The sequence below is a fragment of the Pan paniscus genome, chromosome 9, assembly GCF_029289425.2.
Source record: "Pan paniscus chromosome 9, NHGRI_mPanPan1-v2.0_pri, whole genome shotgun sequence".
Lineage (NCBI taxonomy): Eukaryota > Metazoa > Chordata > Mammalia > Primates > Hominidae > Pan > Pan paniscus.
Window position 1 is genome coordinate 33,476,312 of NC_073258.2, and position 12,381 is coordinate 33,488,692.

At 38.1% G+C, this 12,381-nt stretch overlaps 1 protein-coding gene across 3 annotated transcripts in view; it reads right to left on the reverse strand.

Moving 5' to 3' along the window:
* Positions 1 to 12,381, reverse strand: part of DCDC1 (doublecortin domain containing 1) — a 497,588-nt gene that overhangs the window by 393,788 nt on the left and 91,419 nt on the right. For all 3 annotated transcript variants that reach the window (XM_055094254.2, XM_055094255.2, XM_057299130.1), the window contains exon 8: positions 2,101 to 2,194. In XM_055094254.2, coding sequence (XP_054950229.2) covers positions 2,101 to 2,194 — 94 coding nt within the window. The remainder of the gene's footprint in view (positions 1 to 2,100; positions 2,195 to 12,381) is intronic.

Consider the following 12,381-nt stretch of genomic DNA (forward strand, 5'->3'; position numbering starts at 1 on the left):
CAAAAGGAAGGATTCTTTGTGTTACATGTTTTGCAGGTAAATAACCTTATCTAATCCTTCTAGATAATGGGTAGGTATCTACAGGAGATTTGAAATCTTCAGATAAAAACATGTAATGAAATGAAAAATAGTTATGATATCTAATAAAAACATTTTTTAAAAGGCCAAGAAAAACAAATTTACTTTCTGAATACACACATATGTAATCCTTGGCCAAAAAATTTGAGTTAGAAACAATAAGTATCAAACTATCATAGTTATCATTCAGTAAGTATTAATTAAGGATGATAAATCAAGGAAAGAGTCTGCTTTTATATAGTACAAGTGAGAAAATGGGAAACAAATGGAAGTATCTGCTGTAGCCACATCCCAAAATCACTTCAGTTGTCTGAATCACTACCCTTGCAGTTAAAGGCATGTTATTTAATACCTTGGCCCTCCTCAAGCATGGAGTTAAAGTTTGGATGAAGTTATAGGACCATTTCAATAACATATTTAAACTCACAAATGTGGAATTTCTTTTCAGAGGCTAGCAAAACAAAACAGTATCTCTAGAGATATTAGATGGATATCTAATCTCTTTTGACAAAGACAATGAAATTACTTTAAAGTACATTTCATAACTTTTTTTCTTGCCTGAAGATGAGCTACTTTTAATAGTATAACAGTGGAACCAACTAAATGTCCAAGAGTAGACAGTTTAATTCATTCATGCCACATTTATGAGTGTCAGCTATGTCCCAGGAACTGTGCTTACTACTGGTATTACAACAAAGATAGTGTCTCTTCTTGCCCTATTTTATGTTACATTGTGGTAGAAACAGATCATGTAGGAGAGTGATATAGGATTCATTCAAAAATCCAAGTACTATTTATTGAGTGCCTGTTCCCAGGAAGCCTGTAGCCTGGTAGGAAGGGTGCATACATACAAAAAAGTAACAAAGCAATACAATAATTACATCCTGTATGGAAAGTACTAGGAAAACAAATGGAGTTCTGACATAGATGAGACAGTAAAGTGGAAAGAGAGAGGGAGGCAGAAAGAGAGAGAGAGAACAGAGTACAATGGTTAAACGCTGCTACTGGAGCCAGGCTGCCAAGGTTTGCATCCCAACTCCACCACTTGCTAGTTGTGTGATGTTGAGCAAATTACCTAACTTCTCTGTACCTCAGTTACTGCAATAAATAGGAATTACAGTTTCTCTGAGAACTAAATAAGTTAATGTTTGTGATAAGCTTAGAATAGTGCCTGGTCCAGAATAAGTACTACCTAGTAGTAGAGTTGATAAATGCAAGAACCTAGTGAGTGAATTTCTCTATTGTCAAATTAATTCCTACTCTGTCAATTCTGTGACAAGGGATACATACTTTGAGGGACAATGATGTGCCGGAGCCAACTTGTGCCAGTTTGCAAAAACCAATTGTTCTCATCTCTTCTCCAAATACTTTATTCAGTGAGTTAAAACCCTTCCCTCTGAACTCTGCATTCAGTAGTAGCTTCAGATTGGCCATGGTATGAGCACCTATACCATGAAGTTGCTAAATGCTACAAATCAGGGACTTTTTTTTTTTCAGAGCCAATTGATAACATTTATCAGCATACTGCTGATATACACACTTAGTAGAGAGTAATGGGTTACTGGAGTTCTTCCTAGTGGTTCCAAACTGAACTACGTTTAGTTTGGTATATTTGTTACATTTCATAACTTTTGAATAAGCTCTAGAAGTTGACCAAAACAGTTTTAAAACATCTATCTGATCATACAGTAATGCAATTTCTCATTTTTGTTTTTGGAAAGCTGTATCCTATATAAATTGGCTGTTACGTTATAAAAATGTATTAATTACTTTTATTTAATTATGGTTTACTAAGGTTAAAATACCCATCAATTTTTTAAAAACTCCAAACTTGTGTTGAAATAAAAGATTCCTAAAATCTTAATGTCCTTTCATGATTTTCCTTTGTATAAGAATATTTATCCAAGTTATAATTAAACTATGTTTTATTATATGTTTTTCTTTTAAATGTTTAAAGTAAAAACAAAATATAAATGTCTTTCAAAATATTATCAAATGGTTTACAAAATCTTTGCCACTTACCTTTTGAAATATCTTCAATTTTTCTGCCATACAAATCATAAAAATATCTGGCTGGTAAATTTAGATTCATTTTTATTGTGCAAGTATCTAAAACCTGTGCAGGAAAAAAAAATTATAAATAATTTAGTAAACTGGTTAAATTGAATACACATTTAAACTCTTTTCTATACTACACAGCTATTAAAAATTATATTGTAAAATAAAATTTAATGATTTATAAAATGTTCCAATATATGAAATTTAAAAGCAGTTAAAATTGCTACATTGTACTTGCATGTGTGTAAAAAAAACACCTAAGTATTAGTAAAAAAGAAAGAAAGAAGATTCAACAAATATTAAATACTGGTTATCTATTATTTAATATCTATTATTATCCATTATTTAATTTCTATTATTTATCTATTATTATCTATTATTTATCTATTATCTATTAAATATCTATTATTTAATATCTATTATTTAATAAATGGTAGACCTTTAGAACTCTGAGGGATTTTTATCTTAGTCTTGCAACTTTCTGTATGTTCCATTTATTTCACAATGAGAGGATATTACCATTTAAATTAGATTTTAAGTACCTACTTTCCTTAGCTTTTAAATGTTTTCCAAATGTCCTAAAATAAATAATAAAAATAGTCTGATCACAGTTCACCTTGATAACTTATGTTGTTTGGGTACTAAAAACTGAACTTAATAAATCACATTTCAGGTTTTCCATGAATATGAGTCTCAAGGACTTTACCTTTAATGGTTTCTAATATGCACTCTCTTTTAATATTACAATATCATGACCTGTTCTTGTTATTTTACATGCAACCCTTTGAAACCAATGTGGCAATTATCTTTCCAACTTCAAGGAAGATTTAAACATGCTTCAGCTGGAAAAAAAGTTCTACTCACAAGGTGAGGAAAATTAAGGGAACAGAAGGGGTTTGAGGAGTGTCAGGTAACCTGAGGCAGGTTGTTAATAGGTTTTCAGAAGTAACTTCCAAAACATGAAATTCACCATATTCATCTAAAAATATAAAATATATTCCAAACTGAAATTGAAAGTGCTCTGCCATCCATTTTTTACTATTCCCAGCTATAATATTACTTTCCCATAACCAAGAACTACTACTGAAGGACAATGTGAATTATATTAATATGATTATAGTAAACACAACATCTTTCAACTGCTCAAACCATCTTTCAGTTGCCGATACTACCTGTCTCTTTTTGCCCACTTCTGTCCCTACTTTATTATTGGAGCCCATAATTTAGTCCTAGCTTAACCAATTCATTAGCTTTGTGACAATGTATGTATTTCAATAGCTTAGTGTTTATATAGAGGCAAAGTTGCACTTTCCTTTCAGCCTGTAGAACAGCTTTCAAACATTGTGACTGATTTGGTTTATATAGTTGCTCTATCAAAAGACAGGTTGAATTTTAAAGGCAAATATTTAACTGACAAATTAATTTGACGAATTGGTCTTTCTTGGGCTGTATGTACCAGAGGTTCTCAGCCTTTATTCTACTCTACTCCTATACATAACTAATCATGTCCCCATGGACCACATGCTCCCATGACCATTCAAAGGGTTGCATGTTTCTTGCACACTAGCTGCAATTCAGAGCATTGAGCAATTTAGAGCAATGTATTGCTGCTATTTTTCTCACAATCAAGAATGCATACCTGCTCATTATTAGGAATAATGTTACAGGAATTTTTTTTTTTTTTTGAGATGGAGTGTCACTCTGGTCGCCCAGGCTTGAGTGCAGTGGTACGATCTCAGCTCACCGCAACCTCCGTCTCCCGGGTTCAAGTGATTCTCCTGCCTCAGCCTCCCAGGTAGCTGGGATTACAGGCATGCGCCACCACGCCCGGCTAATTTTTTGTATTTTTAGTAGAGACGGGGTTTCTCCATGTTGATCAGGCTGCTCTCGAACTCCCAACCTCAAGTGATCCACCTGCCTCAGCCTCCCAAATTGCTAGGATTAGAGGCGTGAGCCATCACGCCCAGCCGGGAATATTCTTGAGCTTTCTAACTTATGAGGAAAAGATCATTCGCAACATCAATGCTTTACCTAGTTAAATAAAAAAGTACTTGCAAAGAATGTAACAACCCTGGTGATTCTCTAAATAACCCTGGTTATTCTTCCTGCCTTCTTGTTTACTCTTGTGGGTCAATTTCTTCAGTGACTACTGCCCACAAGTTCACCTAGGACCCCCATCCCATGGACTGAAACCTTTACTAAAGATGCTGGGAAAGCAATGTTGAAAATATAAAAAAGTATCAGGAAAATAAACTGGAGTTTGTCTGTGGCTTGAAACAAAAAGAAGAGTGGAACATATTGACTGACATTGGCATGGGATCCATGCTTGTTTTTATTTTAATACTCTAATTAACACAGTTGGTGTCTGAGTGGCAAAGTTCTCCTGTCACTGGAGTGAAAGTAAAATGGATCACTTTCACCACCACTCTCATTGACAAAAATACTCAAGGGAGATAATTCAGTACAAATTGCTCCTTAGCCAATCATGTCTGAATATTATTAAGCATCTACAGTTGGTCTCATAGACCGTAAGCAAGACATAATCTCCTCTTTACAACCCCACATTACTTATCTTTCCAGTCCTCATGTTCAGTTCTCAATTTCTTAATATTATGAAGTTATTACTGTATTTAAAAGTATAATGATGTCCTTCGGTACAATTTATATTTCCTAGTTATGAGTGAAGGTTCAAATATCTAAGTATCATCTAAAGTTACAATTTACCAATTAAACTAAGTAAAACTATGATCTACTTGAAGGTAGTCCCATTTACTTCAACCAAAATTTCAGTAATTTAAAAAAATTATTTTAAATATTGCTGCCTTTGAGTCTTAAAAAAATCAGTCCCTCCTTCCCTCCCCCTGTAGGAGTTCACAGTGTCTGCTGTTGCCATCTTTATGTCCATGAGTACCCAATGTTTAGATCCCACTTATAAGTGAGAACATGTGGTATTTGGTTTTCTGTTCCTGCATTAATTTGCTTAGGATAATGGGCGTCCAGCTGCATCCATGTTGCTGCAAAGGACATACTTTCATTCTTTTTTATGGCTGCATAGTATTCCATGGTGCATATGTACCACATTTTCTTTATCCAATCCACTGTTGATGGGCACCTAGCTTGATTCCATATCTTTGCTATTCAGAACAGTGCTGTGATGAACATACGAGTGCATGCGTCATTTTGGCAGAATGATTTTTCTTTTGGATATATATAACCAGTAATGGGATTGCTGGGTCAAATGGTAGTTCTGAGTTCTTTGAGAAAACTCCTTACTGCTTTCCACAGTAGCTGAACTAATTTACATTCTCACCAACAGTGTATAAGCGTTCCTTTTCTCCACAGCCTTGCCAATATCTGTTGTCTTTTTGACTTTTTCATAATAGACATTCTGACTGGTTACAACACTTTCTAACTCAAAGATTCCCCTTTTCATTGAGCTAAAACATCAGTAAAAATGTCTGTGCAAACCAAACCTTTGTGCAAGTTTTAAGAGTTAAATGAGTTTTAAAACTGGCATTAGAAAATCAAACACTAACATTTAATAATGTATGAGCAACTCTGTCATTCCTTCCTACTTGAAGAATGAAAAATCTTTGCAGTGTTTAAGCAATGCCAGCCTTCAGTAATCATTTTCTCAGAGTAAATTATCAGTGGTATGAATTAGTATCATTATAAGTTTCTGTCAAAAGCCCTGAAATGAAGCTGCTGCTTGTAAGGTCATTCTTATAATTTACAATTGAAAAGTACATTATGGTGTCATCTTGCTGTAATATTAAGGTTAATTAAAATAGCATTTCCACTAATCTGTACCTGTTAAGCTTGTTAAAATATTACTTTTACAAATTCACATTTTGTTAATTCCTTTTTTTTTTTTTTTTTTTTGAGACAGAGTCTTGCTCTGTCACCCAGGCTGGAGTGCAGTGGCATGATCACACCTCATTGCATCCTCAACTTCCGAGGCTCAGGCAATCCTACTAGGTCTTCAGCCTTCCAAGCAGGTGAGACAACAGGTGTACCATATGACACCCAGCTAATTTTTTAATTTTTGTAGAGATGGGGCCTAGCTATGTTGCCCAGGCTGGTCTCAAGACCCCTGGTCTCAACTGATCCTCCTGCCTCAGCCTCCCTAAGTGCTGGGATTACAGATATGAACCACTGCACCTGGCCTGTTAATTCCATACAGCTCAAGTTTTAGAAACTCTTCTGATACTAAAATTTTAAATCATCATGCTGTAAAACCAGAATCTTCTTGAAAAGCACCTGGGAAAAAATATTCCACAATGTTTTCAGTTTAATCTACTTGTTTACAGATCTGGGAGTCATCTCCACCTCCAGACATATCTAGTATAGAGTTTGCAGCTCCTGGAATGGCCAGAACCTCTGGGTTGCCACTACTTCAGTTCAGATGAGAGAGTATACTTAGACCAACATCACCATAGGTCATATGAACCAGCTTAATAAGCCATCAGACCCAAAAATGTCAGTTCTCCTCAGACAGAGAATCTTGAAACCTTTTAATATGGTTCTATGAGTTAATGCCTGGAAGCATAAGCCCCAACTTACACTTCCCCAACACACTCTCCTCAAAAGATTCTCTACTGTAGGAGTTAGCAAACTACAGTCCAAAGGCCAATTCCAGTCCATAGCCTGTTTCTGTGTGGCCTATAGGCTAAGAATGGCTTGTACATTTTGAATTCCTAAAACAGAAATCAAAAGATGAATCATACTTTGTGATAGATTTAAACATGAAATTCAAATTTAAGTACTGTACATAAAGTTTCTTGTAAAACAGCCACACTTGATCATTTACATATCTTCTATGGCTGCTTTCATGCTATAACAGCAAGGCTGAGATAGTTGCTACAGAGACCTTCTGGCTTGCAAAACCAAAATTATTTTGTTTGCCTTTTATGGAAAAAGTTTGCATCAACATTCACACGAAGCTCTATATTTTCCTGTTCTGTATAAATTAGCCTGAACTCCGTTATTCATTTCTAAAACTCTTCCATTGTGTACTCTGAAAACATCTCCCCTGATCAACAAATTTGACTAGACCCACAACCTCTTTTAAAAGAAACTAGGCTTTCCCCTGAGGTCACTAACTTCTTCAAAGCGCTCTCATGTGGTGAGAATTTATTCTCTCCTATCACACAATCTCAAGTTTGGAAAGTGGTGTTACAATGCTATTTCAAGATAATTTCTCCCCAACCCTCTTATTGAACAAAAACACACAAGTGCTGTCCCCAACACCCAGGGTCTTGATGTTCAAGCATATCATCTTCTCTAACTCTAGTCATTCTTCCTCATTCTTAGATAATTTTTACTACACATAGCTTGCAAAATCCTAACTCTGGGCGACCTTCACTTTCCACTCTGTGTGCACAATGAGAGGCCTGGTGCTGCTGGACAAAGTCACACAACTGAACATATCAACATTACTATCATTCATGATCACCAACTTCCATGGTCCCTCAGTACTGCCCAGCCACTTCTATTTCATTTCTTTGGTCAAATTTCTCTCCCACTTTCCACAGAGTATTTCCAACCATCTCTAATCTGCTTACCTCTACCTAGCCTTTCCTTCCCTAATTGCCTCTTCATTTTCAGCAGATGACATGATCTCCTATGTCAGAGAGAAATTTGAAGCCTCATCTTACTGCTATCAAAGCTACAAGCCTACTTATTTCTACAGCCATCCACTCTTTTTCCTTCTAGTTATATTACAAGAGTTCCTGCTCCTATCTAAGGCCAATATTCCACTTATGCTTTCAATTATGTATGCTCTCAGCTTTTAAAGCAGTTTGTATTATCCATCATTTCTTCTCTCTCATGTATATTCATCTACTGCTTCTCAACTAGCCTGTTACCACTGATATTGAAATGTAAGTCTTTTCTATCTTGAAAATTAAATCTCCCCATACCTACCTGATATCTCCCTCTAGCTACTCCTCAACTTTACAGCTAAATGTCTTAGATTTGTCCATGCCCTCTTGTTTCTTTTCCTTTCTTCCCATTCATTCTCAGCCTGTTCCAGTTTGGCTTTTTTACCATCACTTTACTGAAATAATTCTCACAATGATTACCAATTACTACTCTATTGACAAACTCAAAGGACATTTTAAAATTCTTACTTGTTTTGAGCATTGTTTTAGTCCATTATCACGCTGCTGATAAAGACATACCCAAGACTGGGCAATTTACAAAAGAAAGAGGTTTAGTGAACTTACAGTCCCACATGGCTGGGGAGGCCCCACAATAATGGTGGAAGGCAAGGAGGAGCAAGTCACATCTTACATGGATGGCAGCAGGCAGAGAGAGAGCTTCTGCAGGGAAACTTCTCCTTATAAAACCATCAGACCTCAGGCCAGGCATGGTAGCTCATGCCTGTAATCCCAGCACTTTGGGAGGCCAAGGCAGGCAGATCACGAGGTCAGGAGTTTGAGACCAGCCTGGCCAACATGGTTGATTCCCCATCTCTACTAAAAATACAAAAATTAGCTGGGTGTGGTGGCGGGCACCTGTAATCCCAGCTACTCAGGAGGCTGAGGTGGGAGAATCACTTGAACCCAGCAGGCAGAGGCTGCAGTGAGCCAAGATCGTGCCATTGCACTCCAGCCTGGTTGGCAGGGTGAGACTCCATCTAAAAAAAAAAAAAAAAACCACCAGAGCTGATAAGACGTTTTCACTATCACAAGAACAGCACGGGAAAGACCTGCCACCATGACTCAATTACCTCCCATCAGGTCCCTCCCACAACATATGGAAATTCAATATGAGATTTGGGTGGGGACATAGCCAAACCATATCATTTCACCTCTCAAATCTCATGCACCCCTCCCAAATCTCATGACCCCTCCCAAATCTCATGTCCTCACATTTTGAAACCAGTCATGCCTTCCCAACAGTCCCTCAAAGTCTTAATTCATTTTAGCATTAACTCAAAAGTCCACAGTCCAAAGTTTCATCTGAGACAAAGAAAGTCCCTTCCACCTATGAGCCAGTAAGTTAAAATAAAAAGCAAGTTAATTACTCTCTAGATAAAATGGGGGTACAGGCATTGGATAAATACAGTTGTTCCAAATGGGAGAAACTGGCGAAAACAAATGGGCTACAGGCCCCATGCAAGTCTAAAATCCAACATGGTGGTCAAATCTTAAAACTCCAAAATGATCTCCTTTGACTCCATGTCTCACATACAGGTCATGCTGACGCAAGAAGTGGGTTCCCATGGTCTTGGGCAGTTCTACTCCTGCGGCTTTGCAGGGCACAGCCGCTGCTTTCATGGGCTGGTGTTGAATGTCTGAAGCATTTCCAGATGCATGGTGCAAGTTGTCAGTGGATCTACCATTTTGAGGTCTAGAGGATGGTGGTCCTCTTCTTACAGGTCCACTAGGCAGTGCCCCAGTAGGAACTCTGTGTAGGGACTCACAAGCTGCCAAGGCTTGGGGCTTGCACACTCTGAAGCCATGGCCTGAACTCTACATTGGCCCCTTTCAGTCACGGCTGGAGCAGCTGGGATGCAGGGCACCAAGTCCCTAGACTGCAATGTAGTATGGGACCCTGGGCCCGGCCCACGAACCATTTTTTCCTCCTAGGCCTCCAGGCTTGTGATGGGGGGCGTTGCTGTGAAGACTTCTGACATGCCCTGGAGACACTTTCCCCATTGTCTTGGGGATTAACATTCAGCTCCTCATTATTTATACAAATTTCTGCAGCCAGCTTGAATTTCTCCTCAGAAAATGGGATTTTATTTTCTATTGAATTGTTAGGCTGTAAATTTTCCAAACTTTTATGCTCTGCTTCCTTTATAAAACTGAATGCCTTTAATGGTACCCAAGTCACATCTTGAATGCTTTGCTGCTTAGAAATTTCTTCCACCAGATACCCTAAATCATCTCTCTCAATTTCAAAGTTCCACAAATCTCTAGGGCAGGGGCAACATACCACAAGTCTCTTTGCTAAATTTTAACAAGTCACCTTTGCTCCAGTTCCCAACAAGTTCCTTATCTCCATTTAAGACCACCTCAGCCTGGACTTCATTGTCCATATCAGTATCAGCATTTTGGTCAAAGCCATTCAACAAGTCTCTAGGGAGCTCCAAACTTTCCAATTTTGTCCTATCTTCTTTTGAGCTCTCCAAACTGTTCCAACCTCTAACTGTTACTCAGTTCGAAAGTCGCTTCCACATTTTCAGGTATCTACAGCAGCACCCCACTCTTGGTATCAATTTACTGTATTAGTCCATTTCACACTGCTGAGAAAGACATATCCAAGAATGGGCAATTTATAAAAGAAAGAGGTTTAGTGGACTTACAGTTCCACATGGCTGGGGAGGCTTCACACTCATGGTAGAAGGCAAATCGGAGCAAGTCATGTCTTACATGGATGGCAGCAGGCAGAGAGAGAGCTTGTGCAGGGAAACTCCTCCTTATAAAACCATCAGATCGCATGAGACTAACTATCATGAGAACAGCATGTGAAAGACCCATCCCCATGACTCAATTACCTCCCACCTGGGTGCCTCCCACAACATGTGGGAATTAAAGATGAGATTTGGGTGGGGACACAACCAAACCATATCAAGCATGAACAAATCCTGAGATACAAGAATCCACTATTTTTTCTCCTGCTTTCTTGTCTTCTTCATAGGATCATGCATATTCATTCACTGGGGTTTATCAAGATAAGTTCTAGCCTTCTTTCTGCCCCTCTCTTAAGGCAATCTAAATGGTACCCCAACATTTCATCTTCCATTTACATACCGACAACTCCCAAATTGATATGTTTCTTTTATTCATCAATTCAAAATATTATTGACTACTAATATCTTCCAAGTGCCTGGATATGGCAGTGAGCAAAACCAGCCAGGTTCTTGTTCTCATGGAGCTTTTAGTCTAGTGCTGGACAAAGACATTTATAAAATGATCATATCATTACATGTGGAGTAGGTGGCATAAGGAAGGCTTCTGAGAAGAGATAAACTGGATTTATCTGGAAACAAGTGGAGAATACTGAGAGTGGGGAACTATTTCAGAGAACACAGCGTATGAAAAGGCTCCATGGCAGAGCAAGCAGGATGTATTCCAGGAATCGAAAGGTCAGCATATGAAAGGGGAGAGTAGCCTCATAGGAAAGGAAAGAAGCCTTCCTTATGCCACCTACTCCACACACATTTAATGATATGATCATTTCACAAATGTCTTTTTTTTTTTTTTCGAGACAGAGTCTCACTCTGTCAGCCAGGCTGGAGTGCAATGGCATGGTCTCTGCTCACTGAAACATCTGCCTCCCAGGTTCAAGTGATTCTCCTGCCTCAGTCTCCCGAGTAGCTGGGACTAAAGGCACATGCCACCATGCTAAGCTAATTTTTGTATTTTTAGTAGAGATAGGGTTTTACTATGTTTGCCAGGCTGGTCTTGAACTCCTGACCTCATGATCTGCCTGCTTAAGCCCCCCAAAGTGCTGGGATTACAGGTGTGAGCCACCACACCCATCTTTATTTTACAAATCTCTTTGTCCACCACTAGACTAAAAGTTCCATGAGAACAAGGCCATGGTTGGTTTTGCTCACCACCATATCCAGGTACTTGGCAGACATTAGTAGCCAAAAAATATTTTGAATTAATGAATAAAAGAGTTAATATATATTATTTCTAATTTAAACTCATTTTAGTATAAATATCTTTTGATCAAGATTCTGATAAGCTAGCAAAAATTTCTGACTGCTTTTATAAAATTATGCTGTAAAGTATGCATAATTCCAGAAGAATTTTTTTCAAATAAACCAATTCTTTTTAGTACCAGAGCACTGACTTTTTGCAAGTCCTAGGAAATAAAATAAGAAAACCTCTTCACATGTGTAGTAACACTGTTGGCTGCCTATCCAATATCCATTCTCCATCCTCATCCTTACTATACTGATTTTGTTTAGGTATACACTCTTCTCCCTTTTGACTCAAGGAAGACTACAATTATCTTTCTGTCGTCGTTGTTGTTGTTCTTTGCTTTTCTGTTTTTTTGAGACAGAGTTTCGCTCCTGTTGACTAGGCTGGAGTGCAATGGCTTGATCTCGGCTCACTGCAACCTCTGCCTCCCGGGTTCAAGTGATTCTCCTGCCTCAGCCTCCCGAATAGCTGGGATTACAGGTGTGCACCACTATGCCCGGCTAATTTTGTATTTTTAGTAGAGACAGGGTTTCTCCATGTTGGTCAGGCTGGTCTTGAACTCTTGACCTCAGGTGTTCCG